Source organism: Rhamphochromis sp. 'chilingali', assembly GCF_963969265.1.
Source record: "Rhamphochromis sp. 'chilingali' genome assembly, chromosome: 17".
Lineage (NCBI taxonomy): Eukaryota > Metazoa > Chordata > Actinopteri > Cichliformes > Cichlidae > Rhamphochromis > Rhamphochromis sp. 'chilingali'.
Window position 1 is genome coordinate 17,647,971 of NC_137944.1, and position 25,132 is coordinate 17,673,102.

The 25,132-nt window shown below is 42.1% G+C and overlaps 1 protein-coding gene across 3 annotated transcripts in view; it reads left to right on the forward strand.

Moving 5' to 3' along the window:
* The window catches only part of elmo1 (engulfment and cell motility 1 (ced-12 homolog, C. elegans)), a 110,462-nt gene that overhangs the window by 42,686 nt on the left and 42,644 nt on the right, over positions 1-25,132 (forward strand). For 2 of the 3 annotated variants that reach the window (XM_080862626.1, XM_080862627.1), the window contains exons 2-15: positions 6,350-6,501; positions 12,407-12,447; positions 12,620-12,692; positions 12,788-12,838; positions 12,939-13,108; positions 16,459-16,494; positions 18,187-18,286; positions 18,789-18,940; positions 19,053-19,131; positions 20,110-20,151; positions 20,419-20,469; positions 20,883-21,005; positions 21,517-21,645; positions 23,714-23,818. In XM_080862626.1, the coding sequence (XP_080718752.1) occupies positions 6,424-6,501; positions 12,407-12,447; positions 12,620-12,692; positions 12,788-12,838; positions 12,939-13,108; positions 16,459-16,494; positions 18,187-18,286; positions 18,789-18,940; positions 19,053-19,131; positions 20,110-20,151; positions 20,419-20,469; positions 20,883-21,005; positions 21,517-21,645; positions 23,714-23,818 (1,230 nt within the window). In that variant the 5' untranslated portion in view covers positions 6,350-6,423. The remainder of the gene's footprint in view (positions 1-6,349; positions 6,502-12,406; positions 12,448-12,619; positions 12,693-12,787; positions 12,839-12,938; positions 13,109-16,458; positions 16,495-18,186; positions 18,287-18,788; positions 18,941-19,052; positions 19,132-20,109; positions 20,152-20,418; positions 20,470-20,882; positions 21,006-21,516; positions 21,646-23,713; positions 23,819-25,132) is intronic. The other variant, XM_080862628.1, reaches the window with a different exon arrangement.

Below are 25,132 nucleotides of genomic sequence, written 5' to 3' on the forward strand. Positions count from 1 at the left end.
CTCAGGACCTGAAGTGGGAGCCCACCATCACCTCCGTCATTAAGAAAGCCCAGCAGAGGATGTACTTCCTGAGGCAGCTGAAGAAATTCAACCTGCCAACACGGACGATGATGCAATTCTACACCGCAATCATCGAGTCCATCCTCACCTCCTCCATCACCGTGTGGTATGCTGGAGCCACTATCAGGGACAAACAGAGACTGCAGCGTGTTGTGCGCTCTGCTGAAAAGGTGATTGTCTGTAGACTCCCATCTCTGCAGGACCTGTACACCTCCAGGACACTGGGGCGTGCAGCTCGGATCTCAGCTGACCCTTCTCACCCTGGACACAGTCTGTTTGACCTGCTCCCCTCAGGCAGGAGGCTCCGGTCCATTCAGAATCAGAATCATCAGAATCAGAATACTTTATTGATCCCTGGGGGAAATTATTTTTTGTTACAGTGCTCCATTTTAAACCAACATTAAGACAAGACAGACAATACGCTAACTAAGAATAGTACAATATATACATATATATACATACATACATACATAAGTCACTTATAAATAAATAGTTGGAAAAGAAACATGTGTAGTTGTAGCAGCAAACAGTGTGTTAAGTGGATGCGTTGTACAGGGAGATGGCCACAGGCAGGAATGATTTCCTGTGTCGTTCAGTGGTGCTTTTCGGTAATCTCAGTCTCTCACTGAACGTGCTCCTGTGACTGACCAACATGTCATGGAGTGGGTGGGAGGTGTTATCCAACATTGTCTTTATCTTGGACAGCATCCGCCTCTCCGACACCACCTTGAGGGAGTCCAGCTCCATCCCCACAACATTGCTGGCCTTACGGATCAGTTTATTAAGTCTGTTGGCATCTGCGACCCTCAGCCTGCTCCCCCAGCATGCAACAGCATAGAGGATCGCACTGGCTACAACAGACTCATAGAAAATCCTCAGCATTTTCTGGCAGATGTTGAAGGACCTCAGTCGCCTCAAAAAATAGAGACGACTCTGGCCCTTCCTGTAAAGTGCACCAGAACCTCTCGCCATAAGAACAGTTTCTTCCCCTCTGCTGTTGGACACATGAACAATAAACGTACGACTGTTCCCACCACTAACTCATGACCCTACGCTGTGTTCACTGCATCATTCCATGTTTGGCACTGATCACCACCTGCACTCATGTATATATCTTTCTACGTAGCACTTTTAATTCTTATTCTCATGTATATATTTCATGTATATCTCATGCATATATCTTTCTACGTAGCACTTTTAATTCTTATTCTTACTTTTATTTTTTCATGTCTATTTAAGCGCAATTTATGACAGCATGTTTGCACTGAAGCACCGCAGCAATTTCCTAATGTTGTAAACCTGCTCAACATTTGGCAATAAAACCCTTTCTGATTCTGATTCTGATTCTGATTCTGATATGTTCAGTTTTTGTACCATTCTCTGTAAACCCACGAGTTGGTTATGAGGGAACATTCCAGTAGATGAGCAGTTTCTGAAAAACTCAGACCACCCTGTCTGGCATCAACAACCATGCCACATTCAAAGGCACTTAGATCACCCTGCTTCCCCATTCTTATTCGCCTTGACCACGTCTACATGCCTGAATCCATTGAGTTGCTGCCATTTGATTGGACGATCAGATATTTGCATTAACAAGCGGTTGAATATATGTACCTAATAAAGTGGCCAGTGAGTGTATATGTATTATTTGGGTCAAATTCTGCAAAATAATATGTTTCTGGAGAGAGAAGCAGAGCACGGAGTGGAAAAAGAGGTCGATGAAAGCAATAAAACATCAGATGCGGTAGAAAAGCAGAGAAGAGAAAAGAAGCGGGGTCAGATCCAGAAGATAAAAAAAGATGGAATGAGCTCTTTATCCCGCTGGCCTGCTTAACCCTCTAGCAGAGCGTAAAATAAACACACTCAGTCACTCAAACTCAGCTAAACCAGGTTGCAGCAAATCACCTGCTCTGACATGATGAGCTGTGACAGCAGCTAGCGCGATAACAAGGTTCCATTTACAGTGTAAAGAGGCTGCAGCGAGATGCCAAAGTGACAGATAAGGGAATTGATACACAGACCACATGGCTCATGTAAATCATGATCTTTTGTAGATATGAAGGCAAACGTATACGGACGCCAGACATAATCCTGGTGTGAAAAGCTTGTTTCTAAGAAGCTGTTTGCAGGAGCGCGGCGTGTCGGTCGCTAGAAAAACATGTTGATCGAATGAGTCCTGGACCACTTGTAGCTCTGGTGTGCTATGTGTGTTGAAACGTTGTGTTTCTCAATTAAATTGAAGCTTTAGATAATGTGTGCGTGTGTGTGGCCTGGTACGTGCACATGTGTGTATTTCCAATCAATATGCCTCAAGGCAGTCCATCTTTGAGTCATCTGAAGTTCTTGGAAGATGATGACAAGGTGCTGGGAACACACACATACAGATACAAACGCACAAACACGCACACACTTCTCATCCTTATTGGAAAAACCAAATCCTGTGTCAGGAGAATGAGCTTGTGCTCTGACTTAAGGTACAAACAAGTCTCTCGAATTCTTCACTTAATGGATCTTCCTGTAATTTTTGGCTATTTCTTTGTGTTATCACAGCAGGGTACTCGGTGAACTGAGCCTAAGTCTTGGTGCAAACATATCACAGTAGCTATCTTTGGCATTTATGCACTCCAGTTTCATGTTACTCATCAGATCCTGTTATGTCTGTGATAACATCAACAGAAATATGTCCCAGTGGACTTTATTGTTTGCCTTTAGTTACAACTGGAAGTCCCAGAAATTGCACTGGTAGGTTTAGTTAAAGCAATACGAAACAATTACATTCAAATAAACTGCTTTACTTATTTACTTTTTGTGAGTGTTTTTAAAAGACAAAAAGGGGATTGTTGATTAGAGAAATTATTTAAAAACCCAACATTGCACTCTGGTATCCAGCCATCCATTTTTTTTATGGTTATCCAATTCATTATTCACATTTCATTTATTAGATGTTATAAATGCCAGTACCATCGAATATCATCAAATAGTTAATATAGGCTTAGAACCTAAAAAAACCCAACTGGGTTCTGTTGGGGGTCCCTGATATTTAGATAATGCTAACATGTTGGTGCAGAAAACAGTGTCAACTTAAAGTCTTAGATTCACTGTGATGGTGTGTTAACCTTAAAGGATAAAGTTTAGCATGTACCCTTCATCTCATGAGGGTCTTTAATGCACTGTGTTGTATGTGTGCTGGAATAATCAGGAAAACTTTGGAAATGGGAGCATCTGAAGAGCATGTGAATGTACAAGCTTTAGCTAATGTTATGGCTCTTCATCCAACAGCTGTTGAGATATTTCACTTAAACGTTGCTGTGATATTTTAACCTGAGGAAACTGACAAATTAAACAGTGGACTAACATTAAAATCACTGGAATATCAGGGCTAAAAATGTTGACGGCAGTCTCAAGAACAGCAGATTTCTAGCTTTCATTTTCTGTCTCTCTGTGACTTCGGGTCAGTTTTGAGAGGGATGATTATCTGTACATAGATGACTAATGCGAGTTTCTTTGTGTAATGCAACTGAATGAATCATACATGTGTTAGAACAGTAAGGCTCCTGTATTTGGGACATGTATTTTTAACATGGAAAAAACAGGATGAGCCTGAAATTAATTTTTTCTTCTTCTTTTCTTAAAAGGCACATTTTTGTGAACAAATAGAAAAGCAGGATTCAAGAATTCAGTTTATCCAGATGTTTACATAGATCTCTTTCAGTGTTGTCTTTCCATTTTGTTTTTCCTCATCTTTTGTGGCATTATCTTTTCTGCGTAAGGTTACAGAGCTGGAAAGCGGAGCAAAACACTAATTTACTGAACATCACTGAAGGCAAAGTGTATCAGAAAGTATTTAACATGCATTAAGAAACCGTTCTAATCTTCAGCAGGCACGCTCGTTCAACGCAGAGGGCTGGAGTGACTCATTTTTGTGAAGTTGTGACAAACGTGACTTGAGTATGGGCATGCAGTTTGGAAAGAAAATGCATCCACATCTCAAGCTATTGATGCAGCAGCTGCCATGGCAACGGGCCCTTGAATAAAGGCTATGTGGATTATTATGGGGTGAATCACACACAACGCCAGGCCGGTGTCCTTAAATTAACACACTCTCTTTAAATGCACACGTGCATAGATTACATGTGGTCAGTGTTTGTAAACACGTCTCCAGTCATCCATCCACAAGTGCTTTTGCCATGTGTATTAACACTATAATAACACCATATTCCGCTCAGCAGTTTTCTCCCAGGAATTAGTCTGAGCCAGCCATTATACAATATGCATTTTCAAATTAAATATGTAATCAGACTTCTTCACCAGGAACTAGGATTATCTGAGTTTTTTTAGACAAGCTGAGAAGGTAAATTATTGATCCCTTCCTCAGTTGATTATGCGGATTTCTATGCTACATTTTCCACTCGAGACTCGTCCACTGGCGGGTTTCATTAGACCCCCTGCAAGGACACAGAAGTGGTTTTGCTCAGCTCTCCCCGCACGGTTCCGGGTGACTCTGATTTGCCTTTCTTTAAGCTGTGGAAGCACAAACTGGCTTATCCACAGCCTTTCAGGTCGATCTGGCTGTCGTCTCCTATGTGAGATATCATGCCGTTTTTGGTGCCCTGAAGGGCTGTGAGGAGGGGTCAGGGAGGAGGATTACAGGTTCAGTGTTAGCGTAGGGGTAATTGCATGAAAGTGGAGTGAGTGTTGACGTCTTTTGCCTTTGCTTTGTTTATGAACAAGAGTTCACATGGTTGCTTGTACAGATTCAAGGTATAATTGTTAAATTCAGTTACGTTGTGACACATCCCCATGCCAAGTACTAACATCCATCTTATTTAATCTGTGCTTCATCGTTTTTCTCCTTTCCTTTTGCAGATCAACTTTTTTTTTGTTTTAGCTTTTTTTAATCTGCAGCTAATCAAGTCTTTTTATCCATCCAAGCTAAGATATCTGGGTCATGTCACTTAAGTAGTTTACTCAGACTTGACAGAGCTCACTCAGAATAACAGAAGACATTGCTCAGATCTTTTTAAGGTTGTTTTATGCGCCCCATGATGAGTAAACTGACCTTTTATATGCTAAATTGAAGGGATACCCCTTGAAGCAAGTGCTACTGCACAGGGCTGTGGAAGAAGCTCTGCGCTACTAACGTGTTTAACCGCTTGCTTTTGACTCTTATGTTCATGCTAATGTGGTTTAATGTGGCAGTTGCATCCTCTCTCCAAAGCAACAGGAACTATTATGTGAAAATGTCCAAAGGGACTTTCAAACTGAACTGTTCCACTGCTTGAGTCACAGGAAGATGCTGCTGAGTGGTTTATGGTTTTTCTGCTGGACAAAAATGTCTGAATTGAGAATAGAACCAAGAGTAGCAGTTGAATTTTGACTCGAACACCAGTGAACAATTTGAATATATCCAGATGTGTGGACTTTTTGTCTTCCCTTTTGGCAGTGGGAGTAAATGCACTTAGTTGCTCTAACGTCCTTCTGAATTCTTGTACAGAAAGTAACTGCAGTAACCACATTTAAAACTCCCGTTTTGCAAAATACAGAGAGATTTACGTGGCTGTGATAGGCTTAATCAGCATTGTATGAGCTTGTTTGGCAAGGGCTCGAATTTATTGGATGGTTATTTATATGTAAATGTACCACACTCCAACTTTAAATTAGTCTACCCCTGGAAAAATTGATCTCAGAGGACAAATAAAAAGTCTGCCTGCCTTAGTTTGCATAAGCGATAGAAGTTTAACTGCATTCACGTATGACTTTCAGTGCCAGTATTTGCAGGAATAAGCATGCAGAGCATAGTTCTTAACTGAAGAGCCTGTCCTAGCTGTGGGCTAATGAACAGCATGCAGTGTATTTGTGGTTTTTAAACTGGTACTGATGCTAAACCCCCCACTGTTGTTGGCCAGCCTTACCTGAGATGATTTCTTGGTACGAAATAAAAAGAGCCAGAGTGTTTACTTTCTTGTGGGTGCACAAATTATAGTAAATTGATGTAAGTAGGTCAGTTGACTAACTTCCTCTAAAAATTTAAATGCTATACGAAAGTGATCTTATTGGTTTTAGCAGTTCACTAGCTTCTCCTGAAGATGAGTTTCATTTGCTTGCGCTCACCACCCCCCCCCCCCCCCCCCCACCCCCACCCCCAGAGCGCTGTGTCTTATTTTTCAGCGCTGTCCTTGTTGGCCTTAAAATAGTCTTTGAATTTCAACAACTCTAACACAAGCAAACATCAGTGACTAATGTGCCTCATTTTCTGCTTCTTTTTGTTCCCCTTCACTCTACCCTACAGGTTTGGATGAGCCATCTTCAGCAGTACTGACAGAGGTGTGAGGCAGTGAGGCTCTCACCCCCACCCTGGGAGCCATGCCGCCGCCGGCAGATATTGTCAAGGTGGCCATTGAGTGGCCGGGGGCATTCCCCAAGCTCATGGAGATAGACCAGGTATGTGCCTCAGTGCAACAAAAGACACCGTCATCTCACCTGCAGACATTACTGTCCTTTAAATCCAGCACAACCAGTAAAAAATGTTTGGGGTCTGTGACGCTCACCGTGCAGATTTAAAAACCATAATCACAGTGCGTGTTTTGTATGAACACATTATTGCGCAGTAATCCGTTGCTGTGTATATAATGAAATCGCTTGGATGTTTGTAGGTGTCTCTCTCTGGAGCGGCTGGGCGGATGTGCTCAGGGCTTGGTGCAGCTTTTGCGTTGTTCCCATCAATTATACTAATTAGCCTCAAGGATGTGGCCTTGATTAAAGATGTTTAACAGTTAGTCACAGCTTTGACATAGCTTTAAAGAAATTTCACTGAATGCAAAGAGGCTGGCTCTGTCATTAAGAAAAGTGACAAAAAATATGGATGTTTGTGGGTAAATACCTGGGCTGTTTAGCTCACTGTCAGAGCAAAAAGTATTCATATGACTGGAGGTGAGATTTGGTATAAAGCACAACACCATGTACAAAACAGGTGAGCAACCTTCTCACTCTTACATTGTCTGCTATGGAAAACAAACTCAGTTAAAGCTTTATGCATCTGTCACATTACAATATCAATGAATCTTAGTGATGCTGTTTTTTAAAATGTAAAACATAATGGTCACAGCTGTGGTCAGAGGCATTATGTGATATCTCTTGAACACCTTCAGGGAAATTTCAGTAGGTTTGGACAAAAGCTCAAAGGAATAATGGATTAACTTTGCCTGTCAAAGGTCAGGGTCTCTGTGACCTCCTGTTCTTTTGACTGTGATGTCTGAGGAACTCCTCGAGCGAGTTTCGCTTCATCTGACACAAATGTTCACTTAAAGTAATGGTCGTGGTCAAGGATCATTGTGATGTCACGCAGTTTGGGCCATTACCCAAGACGTTCAGCATCACAATGTTCTGTTTGTGGCGATTATTGCACTGTAACTCGGTAGCGTGAGGAGATCTTGCGACCCTCTTCGCCTTCTTTCGGTTTCTTCTTTTCACCATCACTCTCTTCCGCTATCTCACCCTACCCCTAGTGTCCTCTTCTTCCAGCCTCTGTATGAACTTTTTTGCTACATCCATGAATCTCCTCTGTGGTCTTCCTCTTTCTTCAATCTGCAGTATTTTCACTATTAAATTTCTTCCAAGTCTTCACTTGATATATTGCATGCATCTGGACAAACACAGATCTAAACTGCAACTTGATTGGTTGGTGGAGCTCCACAACTGTAAGGAGGGTTTTATCGTTTGTTTTTTAAAAACTGTAACATTAAATAGCTGCAATGCTAAAGCGCTATGAAACCTCATCAGTGCATAGCTATATATTCCACTGATTTACATAATGCAGTTGCTACGTTTATGCTCAACAGTTAACAACACTGGTGTGTGCTTTTTAAAACTGAAACTGCACTTCTGTGTAGATTTGCGTCGCAGCTGCTTTCGCCTGCACGCAGCTCGCATCCATTACGAGCCCACAGATAATGGCCATGCCGTATGTCGGCAGATTGTCGGGGTCTATCCAGCGCTAGATTACATGCTAATAAAATAATTAGCCCAAACAGCAACTACCCCGTGTGTGTGTGGGGGGGACATTTTTGCTGTTACTTTGTTTGATTGCACATACAGTTTTATAAATTGGCCTGTTTGTTGTTTGTGTGACTCACAGATGGGCTAATGATTGTAAAAGCTATGAGTCACCGTGGTAACCGGAGTCACAACTGCCCTTCTCAATGGATGAACTAGTGAATGAAGTATTGAACTGTGAAGTACATGTGCTTCTGGTGCTTTAAACACTTAAGTAGAGATTTAGGGGGTGTGGTTTTTGTATTAAATGCCCCCCCCCCCCCCCCCCCCCCCCCCCCTTATCAGCAGCGCTGTTCCAGTCTGAGTAGATTGCCTTTAGCTTTGCTTAGGTCTGTCTTTACTTCTTTAAGCCACCTCTCCTCCTCCTCCTCCTTTTATCTCTCCCTGTCATCTTCCTCTTGTTCCACCTCTGTGTTGCCTTCCTCCTCTTTGTCCTTCTTTGCTTTCGCTCTTGTTCGCTCCCCCCTCGCACTCCTCCTCCCCGTGTTTTGTTGTGACTGCGAAACTTGCGCGCGCTGTGCCTCTTCCTCTCTTGTCCTCCACCATCAACCCCCACCTCTTCCTCCTCCCTCTGCATCTCCTCTGTACAATAGGCCCTGTAGCAGCATATGGCTGTCTGACTCATGCGACGGGGAGTGGGCTTCTGCAGCTCGAGCTGTTTTGATACCCAGAGAAAGTGTGTGTGTATGTGTGTGTACATGCCTGAAAACTTGTATGTGTAAATTTTGTTTACGCAGGTAAAATTCTGCTTATGTGAAAATGTGCGTGGGTGTGTTTGTGTGGCAACATGGATCGTTGTTACTGTTCATGCGTGTGCATGCTCATTTGCTGTGTGTGTGCATGCATGTGCCTGTATCCATGTGCATGCCGACAAATATGTGTATTTTTATTATTTCTGTCTGTTTGTATATGCGCCTCTGCAGTGCACGCGTGAGTGTGTTTAGGCTACATCTGCTTCGGTGTGTGTCTCTGTGATTTCTGTATCTCTCCAAACATCTTCAGGCACAGAAGTCCAACCTTTATGTAGGAATGCGGGGGAATCGCTACAAGTTTAGACAGTTGTTTTGAAGTGTTTTTAATTGCTTTTTGTTTATCAGAAAGGCAATAGAGAAACTGGGGGAGGATTGGGTGGTGGGGTTTCTGGTGGAGTAGAGGGATGAGAGGAATGTTTGCAGGTGGAAAGGGGCAAGAAACAAACTCTAAGACTAACAGCCCACTTAGTTTTAGGTAATGTGCTAAAATTGGTTTTATATTAGTGTCACTGCTGTGGTTAAAAGATAGAAAACTAAAAATAAAGGCATTTATTTATATTTTGGTGTGTGCTTGTGTGCACGCATCTAAGCACAGTGGTTAACAGAAGAAAAGTCCAGAGGGATGTATTAAACTGTTTCCTTGAGTGAAATAAGACTAAATACCTTCAGTGAATGTGCAAAAATGGCTAGCAGGTTCTAGCGGGTCATGCTTTATTGCATATAAATGATCTCGGAGGGGGGAAAAAAAAAAGAATAACCACCAAATGTGCTAAAGTGGAATAACTCCTTAGATAAACTATTGTGTGGTGTAACAGGAGCTGAAATCTAGTGGGTGGTATAGGATGTTATAGATAACAGCTTTGCTTTTCACCTTTGTACAAAGTGAATTCCGGTTATGTAGGTGCTACCCTTGAACTGTACTCCCGACTGGGCTTACAGTAAGTTAAACAAAGTGGCTCGTGTGGGTTGAAAGTAATAGTAAAGGAGAGGAAGATGTAGTGGGAGGTTGGACAGGGAAATGGTAGACGGGGAAACAGAGTCAGTTTAAAGCTTGGAGAACTGCTTGTATTTATAGGTACATAATAGGCAACATATAAAGTAGGGTCACTGGAAGCATCTCTGTGTTTCTCTCTTATTTCACATTAGCATGACTGGGTATAAAAAGAGTTTACCAGAGAGGATGATTCACTGAGAAGTTAACATGGGAAGGGTTTTACTACTCTGTCAAGAGCTGCCAAATAATTCAGCAATTTAACAATGAAGTTTTTAATCCTAAAGTTGCATCATCTGCAAAAACCGAATGATTCTGAGAGGCTGAAGAAATCTCTGTAAGCAAGGAAGTAATCAAAATCAGATTTGTTTTTTCTTTTTTAATCATGAATGCTCCATCCTCTGAGCTTCAGTTGCTGTCGTGGGAAAAATAACAAGCCAGCATCCACGATGGCTCCTTAGCGCGCAGCGGCTTGGACGACATGCAAACGTTGCACGTATGCAGGTTTTGGAGCAACATTTTCTAGGAAGGGTTTGCTTATTCCTGAAATGCCAAACCACATTCTGCTCGTGTTACTGCAGCATGATCTGTAATGAAAGAGGGACTCTCTGCAATCCATGTCTGTCAGCGTCACCACTGAAAATATTCACTTTCAGAGCTACAGCATCGGTCCCTTTTAGCTCCCAAATGCCTTCTGAGTGTTTTTTAAAAGAAGTGATGCAACACAGTGGAAAACATGCCTCTGGTTGAAACATGTAACTGGCACTAAATTCTAAGAACATTTATTTTTCCCAAAAATGATTAAAAATGTCTTTGATGCAACATTTAAAATGTTGTTTTTGTGAAGGGGGGGTTAAGGTAAATATGGGGTTTAAATAGCTGAAAACTTTTAGAAACGTGGTTGTAGCGTCGAGTACTTTTATGAGTGTTTGTGCTTGCGTGAGTTTGTATAGAGATTATGCATGTAGCCTAGCAGCATACTGTATCTCCCACAGAGCCTGAGGATGATGGCAGTGGCAAGCAAGCAGATATTAAGTTAACACTGATTAGCATTTCTCGTGCACACGCTGCTTTTATTTATCTCGCTTCCCTCCTCATACACATCTTGCATGCTCCTAATTTTTCATCTTTCTGTGTCCATCTCTGTTTGTTGTCCTCGTTATTAGCTGCATTGCTTTTTATAAGTACACTGAGAGCAGGAAAAAAAAAGACTCAAACTCCTTTTATGCGTACACTTTTTCTTTTCACATACTTTTTCCTGCTTTTGTTTATTCCCCTTCTCCCTTTTGTTCACAAACAGCCCACCCTCTTTTTCTGTCACCACTCTGCCTTTCTTTCCTTGTCATATATGCCCACCATCCTGCCATCGTTATCTTTTGTCTGTCTGTCTTCATCACCGCAGCTTCTCTCACTGTCTGGGCTAATCCCCAGAAAAGCAATAATGCAATATGCTCGTATATTTTGATATATAGATACTCAAACGAATCCATCTTCATGCGTTTGGGGGGGGGAAGAATTTAAAGAAAAGAGTGGTTAGAATTGGCCCAGCAGAAAATGAAGTATCCTGATTCAGAACCTGATATTGTTTTTCTGTACTTTTATTATCTTTGGTTGATCAAAGTCATTTAAAAAAGGTGCTGCCCCAACTACGTAATGAGTAAACATTGTGTAATTGGCTCAGTTTGTTTGTCTGTTCTCAAACTTCACAACAATATACCAGGCCCTGGAGGACCAGAGTACATAGGTTAGCTGAGCATTTGGCTCTGCTACTTTATAGCTAGCACCCAAGGTCAAAGTTAACACTGAAAACTTTTTTAACAAACCATACTGAGTAATATATCATATGAAAGGGCATGGAGAGAGCTGTACAACACACATTTAATTTTTTCAATGACACCATAAAATCTCAAGTTTTACAGCCAGTTTTAATCCAATAATATGGTTAAAGATAATAAAATACTCCATTTTAGTTTGTAATGCTTCAAGATCATAGGTCAAAGGTTAGACATCAGCGTGTTGTTGTGAAAGCAGGCTGACGTCAGCATCATAAAACATCAAAGTTTTAGTGTAGCCTTTGCCCCTCGGGGGGGAAGGTTGGCCTCAACATGAGTTGACTTGTAATGCTAAATCTTTCACTGCTGGTATACTAAGGCTGTTATTAGATGTCCCCAGATCTAGATTAAGAAACTTGTTTCACTTTAGACAGTATCTTGTTTTAGGCTTCCTGGGGAACTGAGGGGTTTCTGTATATTTCATTGAATCTTCATTCAATTTTTTAGCTGTGAAATTGTAAATGTGGTTCTTGAAAAGATGTACTCTGCACCGCTGTAGAAACACTGAATCACTAATAATGAATGAAGCGGTGCAGCAGCCATGGTCGATGATCCCACATCAGCAGTTGGATAAATACAGGCTCCTGAAGAACAGCCTCTCATTGTGCCAGTCCCGCAAAATAAAATAATTGCAGCCCTCTCTGAATTGCCTGTTGTTTTAGGAACTCAGTACTAGACTGTGAACTAAATGTAGTTTTGCCTTTTTTTTTAATTCCCAGAAAAAGCCTCTCTCAGCCATCATTAAAGAAGTATGCGAGGGGTAAGTCTTCATTTGCTTTTTTTTTTTTTTTTTTTAATGTATGCACTAGTTCATGTCTTTTGGATTAGAATTTAACTGTCCCCTACCCCCATACTTGAATTCTATTTGCTGTTTTTAATGCACTTTTAAACCAAGTACACAGTGTATTTTGTCTCTATCCAATGCCTTTTAGGTGGTCCCTGGGGAGCCCTGAAAACTTTGCTCTGCAGATTGCTGACGCGACAAATTTCTACATCACAGAAAAGGTTTGCTCATCTGCAAAGCTGCTGTATCCAAGAGGGGGATATAAAGGCCTGAAGTGCACACTAACTTCTGCTTGTGTCCTTGTAATCCTCCACAGAATCGCAGCGACATTAAGAACGGCTCGATCCTTCGTTTGACCACCTCTCCTGTAAGTGTTTTGCCATTTGAAAAAGCAAATTCTGTGAATACGTATGAAATCGTTCACAATCTGGGACACGTCCTGTTTCCTTTTCCCTTTTGCCCTCCAGTACCAGACGGCAGTGCAGCTTCATGAACGGATCCAGTCATCAAGCATGGACGCCAAGCTGGAGGCTCTTAAGGACCTGGCTAACGCGTCCCGGGATATCACCTTTGCCCAGGAGTTCATCAACCTCGACGGTATCTCGCTGCTCACTCAGATGGTGGAAAGTGGGACTGAGTAAGTGAGAAGAAGACTGTTTCTTTTGCTGTTTGGATTTGCCTTGTTTGCACCGTTTTCCCCTGCAGCATCTTTTTTGTTTGTGCATGTGTGTTATAGGGAGCAGGGAAGAGTACATACTTCCAATGTTTTCCTCTGGATTTTGGATTTATGTGGCAATATTAGACTTTGACTCAAGAATGTGATCCATCAAAACTAGCAAACACAGACTCCAGTTCGATGGGATACCTAATTCAAATCTTACCATATTTAATTTCACATATCGCTGACATTATTTTTCACAGGCCTGATGTAACGAACCACAAATTTGTAACAAGACCCCGGCGTTATTTAAAAGGGCTGCAGGTTTGGATGGTATTCAGGTGGATCTCCGATTTCAGTGAGAATAAAAGGGGATCTTTGGAGTTGCACTGTGCAGTCTGACCGGTTAAGTTCAAAGCATTTACAGCAGCTGACTGGCCGCTCATTCACTGACATTTCTCAGTTCACTCTGTTAAGCTGGATTTATTTTACTGGTGTCTCGTGTCATCGCCATCTTTGTGAAGATGCCTTTGATGTGGAACGCTTTTATTTCAGCGTGCTGCAGAGTTGTGCGGATGTTATTAGGTCATATAGCAAATGTCATTATATGCACTGCATGAAATAATCAGTCGTACATTTGCGCTGAATGAAAACCCTAACCTTGTGCATAAGTTTTGCCTCGGGTTCAACAATGCTACCCTGTGCTGCAAAGAGAAGAACAGGTTCACACAGTGCCCAGCAGCTCCTGTTCATCTTTGGTGACCATGATAGTGATATTGCACACAGCTGGGAGGAAATACTCTGCCTTTTGCATGTTCAGCACATCCAAAAACTCACAGTGTGTGTTGAGGTGGGGGGTGGAGGGCAGGCGTAGTGCCCTGGAGACCGTCTCAACTGAAGGTTAAAGCGAGGACTTTTTTCGCTGAGGTGAAACTTCTCAGCCGTGATGCCAGGGGAGGGGAGTGGGCGGGCGAGGGAGATGGGGTTTGTGCCAGTGGCGTGCTGTGGGGAGTGCAAAGAGCTCGCCAGAACCAAGAGTTGAATTACAGTATGAGTGCAAAACGTGCACGCAATCACACAGAAGTAGATGGACGGTGCAAACTGGCAGGGAGGGCAGGAGCGGCCAGCCGTGCGAGACGTGCTCGTTTTCTGCTTCGTGCAATTCCCATTATCCAGCCCTTCTTTTTCCAGGGGGAGAAACGATAGATCGAGGAGTTGTTTTGCACCTAATGCGTGGTTATAAACACACGACATTCAGCGTGTCCCGACAGAAGAGCAGTGAAAACCCAAAGTAAGAACTGCAGTTTTTTTGTGCGGGTGTCGTCTTGTCACGCTCATGATTGCTTTTAAATGAAGGTTCAAATTCTGGTTAGACATGTAATGGCTTTTTCTTAGCAGAAACCACTCAGTGATCTAGTGTTTGTGGGTACAGCTTGACAGGAAATCAGTGAGGCCTCTTCTCCTTTTTGAATATGATGTTCAAATTAGCAAATATTTGATCTTAATGCAAGGAGCTGTCACAGCAGCACCGAGGTTCCTCCTGTTGCTCCTGGCCCTTTGATTAAATATGTTTTTCATCTAAATTCCCATCAAATCCTATTCAGGGCTTGAGAGTTTGAGCGGCACGTGTAAGCAAAAGAGAGCAGGGCGAGTGGTTCTGCTGCATTTCCATCTCAACAGAAGGAGCTTATGAAACAGGCATGCAGATAGGTATCAGAGGCTAATGCACACACACACACACACACACACACACACACACACACACACACACACACACACACACACACACACACACACACACACACACTCATTAGTGTGCCTGCCAACCAACTTGGTGAACTGTAATTATTCAAGAGGCTCTGTGCTCGAGACTCATGAGGGCAGAGCAGTTCTGTGATCTGATGCTTCTGCCAAAGATGCTGCACAATATTCATGTGTAGATCAGCTGCCCAGCTAAACTCCAAGTTTAAGGCAGACATTGCCCTCTACTGACAAAAACATGGAGCAACTCATACTGTGGTTTGACACACGTTCAGAATGTACAGTGCAACTTCAAACTGATTAACACCGCCAGACTTACTATCAACTTCGGTCTTCTTTGACCAGGTTTAACATATGCTGCCACCTTGATATTGTCATTCATGTTTTTTCTGTTTTTGTCTTGTTAGCTCCCAGCATAATCTTGGCTGTTAAATTCACAAAACCTGTTCTAAACATTATTCCATTGAATTGTACCTTATTAGCAGTGTCATCCCTTTGAAAACTGGATTTACAGAGTAAAAGGAACACTGATACTGAAATCAAACTCCACTGTTAAAACAGTTTTTTGTTTATTTTATCAGGTGAAATTAAGAAGTTCTGCAACTCCACCCATTAAGAGCAAAAAAAAATGTCCCTTGTTTAAATCCCATGAAGGTTGTCTCTTTCTGGACCTGGCCCTCGTTTCCAGGGCTGCTGCTGTTTGTAGATCGCTTCCAGGAAGTCCCGTTCTGACCAATCCTGTTCTATCAGATTTCTCCAAATTAACAGTCTGACCCTGAGAGATGAATTCATGGTGAATTCACTCCATACCCATGTTTGCCCTCCTGTCTCAGTGCATGCTTATCAAATGTCTTTGAGCTATTCAGCTAGTCTAGTCTGAGACCTGGATCTTCCTAGCAGTGATGATCCACGACATAAAGGTTGAATCAGTTGGACACAGAAGCTGAAGTTTGAGATCCATGCTGAAATCCCAGAGCCCAGATGCATGTGGTCGGAAGCAGACTGCCAGATCTCTGAAGCAATACAGAGGTGCACATGGAGACAACCTCATTCATATTAGCTGATTTTTGCACACATGGGTAGTATCGCTGAACTTCATGAGTGCACCTGTCATCTCGAATCTATTCAGGGAAAGTTAACTCTCTGCAGATGTTGCTTCCTTTTGCTTGTTTAGCGTAAGGCATTTCTCCCACTGCACCTGTCACATATTTACAAGTTGGTCTCTGCTTTTTGAAATGTGCAAAACTCCGTTTCGTTATGCTCACTGTGGCACATTAGGTCTGCAGCAAGCCGCTTTGTCAGCCGTTTCTGCTTGGCATGCTTTGAGCACCTTAGCGATCCAAAGTGTTTATTTTGAGTCGGTGTATTAAAGTTGTTTATATTGAGACTTGTTTTACATTTGCACAGTAAGGAATCCTTCTTCTGTGTATGAGAGTGGACCTCCTTAGAGTCTGGTCTCTTTGAGGGATGCTTATTGTTAAAAGATTGTGATTTGTGTTGCTCCCTGCTGAGACTTTAAGGTTTTGTTGTGTGTTTCCCACCTGTGACACCTAAGTTTCTCTTTACAGGCGCTATCAGAAACTGCAAAAGATTATGAAGCCATGGTAAGCCCCTCCCATCCCCCCGGGTAACGTCATTGACTCTGTGCTCTTCCTAACCTGCTGCCTGAGTCTGCATGATGAAGACTCTGGCCCCAAAGCCTTATGGGGAATTACTATAATTATGTGTTTAACACAGCCATTTACAGGCTTCTGTTTTGAAATCAGTTTTGCACTTAAATTTTTATTTTTTTTTGCATGTGGTTTTGGGCAAAATAATCTTCTTACGTCTTTGCCTCAGACTGTTGGAAGGCCATGATTTATTTCTAAAAATGTAATACCGTGAGAAATCTATAAAAACCCGATCAGATATGGCTATGGCCATTTGGGGTTCAGCGGAGCTAATTTATTAGTTTTAGTCGGTGCTTACATTGAATTAAATCTTGGTCTTCTTTCCTAAATAGTGCTCAGGGTGAGGGGGATTGTCTCTGCACTCACTATTAGACTTCAGCTACTTTTACATTATTAGCCAATAGCACATCACACATGAAGACATCACACATTAGGATCATCATCCATCTGTCAAATAAGATTTTCTTCTCTTTCTTTATCTTAAATAATCTATCCTCTAATTTCAGTGTTCCTCGATTTCATTAAGCATTTACTAGTTACAGTAACTACATCAAAATGCCCAGTACCATCTGCAAAGGCCTCTTCATTCTTCAGCTGTGGGTTACTAACGACTGTTACTAATCATGTACCATGCAGCAGTACTGACCCGTGTGCTGAAAGCATTTCTTATCATTTTATCTTCGGTTTCTGGTTTGCTGATTTGACGGTCGATGCCACTCTGTTGTGTTTAAAACGGCGATCTTCACTTTTGTAAAAAGTGTATCTTTTTTTTTCTTCTCGATAGAAGTTTCAGGAAAGATGCCAACATTTTTTAGTCAAACATTTATTGTATTTGACTATAGCCTCATAGGTGTTTGCTATATTTTCATGTTGCATCTACTAAAGCACCTAACAGTAAATCAGTGTAAGATAAACAATGAGCAACACGTTTAGGCCAGGTCACAGTATTTGCCTGAGCAATGCCAGTTGTAAGCAGTAGAGGTCAGTACTGTAAAAGCTACTGGTGAAACTAATAAAAGGCCAGAAATCCCAAAACTCATGTAAAAGTTAAGTAGAAAGGTAATGAAACTCCAGAAACTCCTACTGCTGTGATTTATGAGGAAGTAAAAGCTTCTATATTTCATCATTTGCGATTTTTTTTTTTCTCATTAAGTTCATGCAGCAGAAATATGAAGTGGAGGCTGTTTAATGTGGTCCTTGCTTTGGCCCCCTGTGACTCTTGCAGAGCTGATTGATTTCTCTTGATATTTGTGTAACTGCATGACTTCACTCTATAACATAGCTTTCTGGTCCTGATTGAACGCCGCCCTGTGCTGCCCGGCTCCTGCTGATTTTCTGATGGCCCCTGCTGTTTCTCGAAGGCCAGTTTGTCTGCACTGCATCTCAAGCCTCTGTCCCCATTTATTCTTCTCTCCCCCTCCGCCTGTCTTCTGTCTTTCTTCAGCCAGCCTGGTTGCGGCATTGAATTTATTTTCATATGCACCATTTTCTCTGTTTCTGCCTACCGCTCGCCCCTTGTTGCCGTCCAAGCCATCAGGGCTTTGCAGATTATACACTGCTCCAAGCCATCTGCTAGAGAGAAGCGTCCTATGGTTTGCGTGTGTCTCTGTGTGTCCTGCCCTTTAGTTTTGGAGACTTGCTGTCCTTCACTTTGACGGCCTTTGTGGAGCTGATGGACCACAGCATCGTCTCCTGGGACACTTTCTCTGTGGCATTCATCAAGAAGGTCAGACCAAGAAAACGTTTCATTAAAGGCAGCCCTGATTTATTAACGGCATTCAGAGTGCTGTTGTTATTCGCTGAATAAAGCTTTGATCGAACATTTACATCATGACATTTACAGCCTCTGCAATGAAGCTTGTCCTATGATAATGTCCCGAAGCTCAATATCTATAAAAGTGTTTGGCAATGGTTCGATTTTCAGGACATAAACATTAAAGGCAAAAATACTCATTATGAGATGTGTGTTTAATTTTTTCCCTCATCTCAAAGTGTTTCTATTTTTTTTTTTTTTTTTACCTTTGTGACCTCTATGAAATGTGTTTTTGTAAAACATGTTTGCAGAGTTTGTACCTAAGTTTGAATTTAAACTTTTAAAAGTTATGAAATCTTTTCCATCCTATTTTTCCAGGATCCTATTGCCTTAATTTTCAATCAAAAATTGCTATGCAAAATTTAACCGTGTCTGCGACAGATCCTCTAAACGCTTTGCCCTGTTTTTTTTTCAGATTGCCAGCTTCGTGAACAAGACGGCCATGGACACGGCAGTGCTGCAGCGCTCCCTGGCGATCCTGGAGTCCATGGTGCTCAACAGTCAGGATCTTTACCACAAGGTGGCACAAGAGATCACCATTGGACAGCTTATCCCGCATCTTCAGGGGTACGTGAACGAAATTCTTCTTTTTTAACATTAATCGAGCTCGCTGGTTTCTGAAAAGCTTCATAGTGATAAATGCCTTTAACCTCCTATTTGGACTGTGTTTTAATCACAGGACTGATCAAGACATTCAGACCTACACTATAGCTGTCATCAATGCTTTATTCCTCAAAGCTCCTGAGGAGAAGAGACAGGTGAGGCTGCGGTGCACGCACACACACAAATACACTGCATATACTGTATCGTGCATCATTTCATGTTGCAGTCATCAGCATTTTTCAACTCTAACAGTGTCTAACTGTGTCTTTTGTATGCATCCGGTGTGCATCTGTATACGAAACTATAAAACATCTGCAGTGTAGTGCAATAAATAAAACCTGAGTGTAAAGAAGTGCTACCATGCTCCCATTTCTCCAGTCTTTCCCGCACACACACACGCTCTCTCACACATGTCACGCGTTGCCCTGTAGCTCATCACATGATCCCTTGCCCCAGCATCATAGGGTCCAGGGATGCGCTCTGACATTAATAATGAATGATGCTAACACAGAGCCTTTCTCCTGCGCAGCGCACAAAGTTGAAGGCACGCTAGACCGAAACGAGCTTCGCCGCAGTGCTGAAAACAGACTGCGTGTGGCTGTTTATTATCAATTTAACACTTTTTGTCACCGATCTTGCTCAGAGAAGATGTTGTGTTTTATAAGACTCTGTTTAGGGGACAAGCAAGCTGTTTCTCTTTTAGCTCAGGTTACGTGTTTGTGTTATTTCTGCGAACAGGCCGCTTTTAAAACGTGGGGCTGTGGGACCACAAACTAACACTAATCCTGATCGTTTATTTCAGCGTGATGCAGAAGATGTGAGGTGCTGGCTGCACTCTTTTTGTTTTGTTTTTCCTCTAAGGTCAAGAGTGTTTTGTGTGTCTGTGTGCGTGCGTTAAGGACTCGACCATCAGTAGACCTATTATTACAAACCCCCAGACTGTCACCGTTCTGCTGACTCTGTTGCCCCCCACCCCCCTTTCTCCCCTCTCGCCACAGGCTGCTCGGCTGACAGAAAATGTTTTTTTTAACCTCCTCTCACACTTTTTTTTTCTCCTCCACATTCACTCACTCACTCACCCTCTCTGTCTCTCTGTCTCTGACTTTGTTTCTTCACTGCACACGATATGGTAGTATGATGAGCACATTGTGGACATCCTAAATTGTCCCCTGACAGTAAGTGCACCCTTGATTAGCACCCTTTGTAGTTTGCACTGTAGAAGACAACAGTTAGTGCATTTAGTATCCCTTCTTAAGTTCCTTTTTTTCGGATGGCTTTCTTACTTTTTTAATTAATTAATTATGTATTTTTCATTTTTACCCGTCTTAATTCCTCATCGTAGCATGGACAATCCTAAGACGCTTTGTCTTGATATGGCGTTGTGTCTCACTCTCTCTCCCGCTCTTCCCTGTTCCTCCCCACTGTTCTTTCTCCCCCTTTAGGAGATGGCCCATATTCTTGCCCAGAAACAGCTGCGCTCCATCATTCTCAGTGTAAGTCTACCCATACCCTTCTCCTCTTTACCCCTCCAGTGTCTTCCTCTGTCTCCTCCTCTCTGTCTTTGTCTCTCCCTGTTGCTGTTCGAGTTTCAACCTCTTCTCTTCTGTAACAAAAATGACACCTGCCACATCTTTCTCTGTTTCACCCCCTTGGTCGTTATCTCTTGTGGATACTTTTTCCACACCTGTTCCCTTTTGTCTCTTCATCATCTCTCTCCTGTGTGAAATCTCATTCTCCGTCCCCTTTTCCTTCATCTGCCTTCTAATCCTCGCCATTCACATCCAAATCCTCTTATTCCTCTTTGTCATATCTTGTCGTCCTCCGGCATAATCCACTTCTCGCCTTTCTGACCCTAAACCCTTTCCCCTCTCCTTTACTTTTCCCATTTGTCCTCTACGCCATGCAGAATGTGATCCGGAGCAACACGCCCATTAATGATGAGATGGCACATCAGCTGTACGTGCTGCAGGTTCTCAACTTCAACCTGCTCGAGGACCGCATGATGACCAAGATGGATCCTCAGGACCAGGTGTGGAGTGGGACAGTCAATCAAAACGGGTGGTGGTGGGTGTGAAAAGGGAGGGAGGTAGATTATCATCTGCAGCGGCTTCATTTCTCAGCTCAACAAAGATCCCAAACAGACTGCTAATACGTTAAAAGCATCCCTGAATAGAAAAACACTGTAACGACTGGATGGATCATAGACTGACTTTCAGGTTCGTTGGAATTGTACAAACTCTGTTTTTGCCGTATATACTCTGTTACCATGTGTGTTTGTACCTCTCCCCCCATTTTTACAATCATTAATCTTCTGTTCAGTGGCTCGTGGGTTGTTTGGGCTGGAAGCATCCAAAATAATAATAATTTTGGCTCAATATTTAAATCGGGGAATTGGCTACTGTCCAGATTGCCTAGGGAGCTGCGAGACCCCAGACGATGGAGAATGAGGGTGAAAGATTTTAAGACTGTAAAGTGGTAAATGGAAGAAAAGACTGATGGGTTTGTGAGCAGCGCTTTAACATTCCTCTCTGTGTGTGCAGGCTCAGAGAGACATCATCTTTGAGCTTCGGAGAATCGCCTTCGACGTAGAGTTGGAGCCCAACAACAGCGGCAGCATTGAGAAACGCAAGTCGATGTACACCCGCGACTACAAAAAGCTTGGCTTTATTGTAAGTCTTTTTAGAGGGCTTCGTTAATCCGCTTCCTCTCTGATGTTATCCTCCTGGTAAAAAAAGCTTCTTTTAAACATATCGCAGCTAGTGCAATAACAGGCTGTATATCAAAGATAAACAAAGCTGACATGATGTCACCCACTGGTTTGCAAACTTCCTAAAGTTAATGATTTTGGCTCCTGTGGTCTTTGAAAGCCACATATCACAAGTGAAGTGGAGATCTCACTGAGAAACTGAGGATGTTCCACACTTACACAGGATAGTCGTGACCCAAAGGTTACTGATTCATCGTTCTTTGACAATGAAAAGAAGAAAAGGACTATCATGTTGTATTAACCTGTGACTATAAACTCATCATGCTTATGCTTTGGCTTTGCTGTTCATACCCAGTAGCTATGTTTTTTGTACAGCCTTGGATGCAATGTACCAAAATAAGTATAGTATTGTGGAATGTGTGTGTTCATGTGTTGCTTTTGTGTTGTATGCAGCAGTCTTAACTATGGCATAAGAACTTAAGCAAAGCCACTGTGGCTTGGTGTAAGCCCAGAGCCGTTTCGGGGCTCTTCCCATTCACACTCCGACTGCAGTGTGCTCAGTAGAGATAAGGCCAAATTGGCCTGTCTTGTCTCCACTGTGTGGAGAAAACCCACCCTAAAAATCCTTAGTCTGCTTTCAGTGCACCTCAGTTTGCACAGACACACACATACATACTCCGCGTGCACACATATAAAACTCATCGTTCTCTAGATCAGCCTTATCACTCCTGAGAAAAGTTGTTTACCTTCTAATATACGCAACTTCTATGCAGTAGATATTGTTGGACATGCTGGGAGATTGTTCACATTTGATTAGATATGCATGTGCCACGTAGTCTATTTCTGGTTTAAGCCTATAAGTCTGCTTGCTGTCAGGCAGAATTACAAAACTGATGAGCCAGGTCTCACTGTCCTCCATTTCTCTTTCATCCTCCGCTTCCTTTACTCGTCTTCCTGTTGCTGTCCTCTTCAGTATTCTGCGTCACATTTAAAAGTCAAGAAGATTCTCGGAGTGACGCGTCTTCGCGTGTATCTGTGCATTTAATTGTTAGTCGTCTGCAATGTCTGGAAATAATTACGTCTGACAGACTTTCAGCACAAACGGTTTCTTCCTGCATGTCTGATGCAATATTTAGATGTTAAAAGTAGTGCCTGTGTTTTTGTTATTTAAAAGTTTTGAGTCTGATTGTTGAATATTGTTGAATATTTTAGTATAAGTTAGTATTTCATATTGTTCCTTCCCCATGGCCCTTCGCTTCCAGTTAGAGTTACTTACTATATTTCGAAATTTACTTGAGTTTAGTGTCGTAACTACGATATCCATCTCCAAAATGTCAACTTTTAGCCCAATAATCTTTTGCATTTCACCTACTGTGGAAGATATTTTAAGTGTTTATACACTAGTAGAAGATATTCAGACTCTCAACAGACAGATATATATATAAACACCTAGCAAGGCTTGGAAAACAACCTTTTTAGTAGTTTCCATTGTAGTAGATCTTACAGGGTATCAGCCATGAGTGTGAAGATCATGTATCTGTTTAATAATCAGCGACAAGTGGTGTATTTGTTTTTACTTAACAGATTTCAAGTGGGCAGAGCTCTAGTTTTAAAAATAAAGTCTGCACCAATTATAATTTTGCATTATTTTAACCTAAATCTAATTACAGTGGGTTATTTGAGACTGCCAGCCTGCTGCGAATAAATCAGATCAATCCACACCCACACACTCCTCAGTACTTTTCTACTGTTTGTTTAGTGTTTTTTTTATTAACATTGTCTTTAATGGAATCAAAAGCTTTGAGGGGCTTTAAAAGGATGACCTCCTGCTCCACTAATGCGGCCCTAAAACTCCAAGTTTCCTCCCTGACAGAAGGAGTGTTTATGTTGTGCATGTGATCCCTCAGCTGGGGGGGAAAAGGGGAAATGGGATGTTTAATCGATTATATCAAAGAGATTAAAGGTTAAAAAGAAGATTTGGTGAAATGTGTTTAAAAACATGTCTCACACTGCACCTCTGTTTTTCTCAGAACCATGTGAATCCAGCTGTGGATTTCACCCAGATTCCTCCAGGCATGCTGGCTCTGGATAACATGCTGTACTTTGCCAGGCACCACCAGGACGCTTACATCAGGGTAAGCACGCACGTACAACCCTAACGCACACACAAATGCCGCACAGAGATTCCTGTAGTGTCCTACAAAAGCCTCACTTCCCTCCAGCTCATTCAGTCACTGAAGTTTCTGGCTCGTTCTCAACACATCTTTCAGTAAAACTGCATTTCACGAGGTTTCTCAGCCCTGACGATAAAACTTATTTAATTTCTTTCACCGCCAGTCTCTAAACAATGCTGCACTGACATTAAGTGCTTTTTGTCATCCTTTCATGATAGCCAGCATGATTTTATACAGCTTTCATCATTATGTGTGTGACGGTTTCTAGACACGATTGTGGGAAAAGAGAAGCGTTAGTGGTGCCCGCTCAGCCCTTATCAGACGAACAGTGGGAGAAAACACAGCCTTCAATTCCACAAATGAAACTGTCGCCAGCTAAAATGATTGGGACCTTGATGGCCTCGGTTATGGCGTGCTGCCACCATCCACGTAATTAGAGTGGGGTTTTTTGCTGATGACTTTTATGTGTAGATTTAATTTATGTTAATCCACGAGCTCTAAGGGGTCAGATAAGGTCAAGAAAAAGACTTATAGTTTCTACCTCAGTGTTTATTAGTAAAATACCTTCAGTGTGACATTGAACCCTTTTAAAAGGGTTTAAGGCCCCTGCACCTAATTAGTGTCAAAAATGCAATGCGTGCTAATGCTCACCTGTCACTGCAGCAGGTAGCTCTGAATGTTTGATTTTACACCGGATAGACTTCCTGACACAACTCCAAAGGGCATTTGTTTCCCAGGCTGGAATTAAACCAGCGACTTTTCGCTTTTCCAAGTGAATCTGCTTTAACCAAACCCAGTAAATGCTATTAATTCCTGTCAGTTAACCTGTCAGAGTGGAACACAGCGCAACATTACAAATTATTCTTCACATAGAGCTGGGGTATCAAACATAGGATCTGTGGGCCAGAATTGGCCCAGCAAAGACTCCCATCCGGCCCCTTGGATGGCTTTGGAATATACGAAGGAGGACATAAATTATGGCTTTTCCTACTGATAAAAACACCACTCACTGCTATTCATTCTGCACCAAAGTAATGAAGTAATAGATTAAAAAAAAAAACTGAAATTACAGTGAAAAATCATGAACTTTTCTATCAAATATATAGAAGCAAAAATTAAAAGAAACAAAACAAAAAAAAATAATTTTCTGTAAATTAGGAAACATTCAGTTTTTTAATTAGTCTGAGCAATTTGCTTCTTTTTTTTCAGCCTTCGGGCAACACACTCACCAGAAATTTCTTTTTTTGTTTTATAGCCCTGAGGAAATACAGTCCT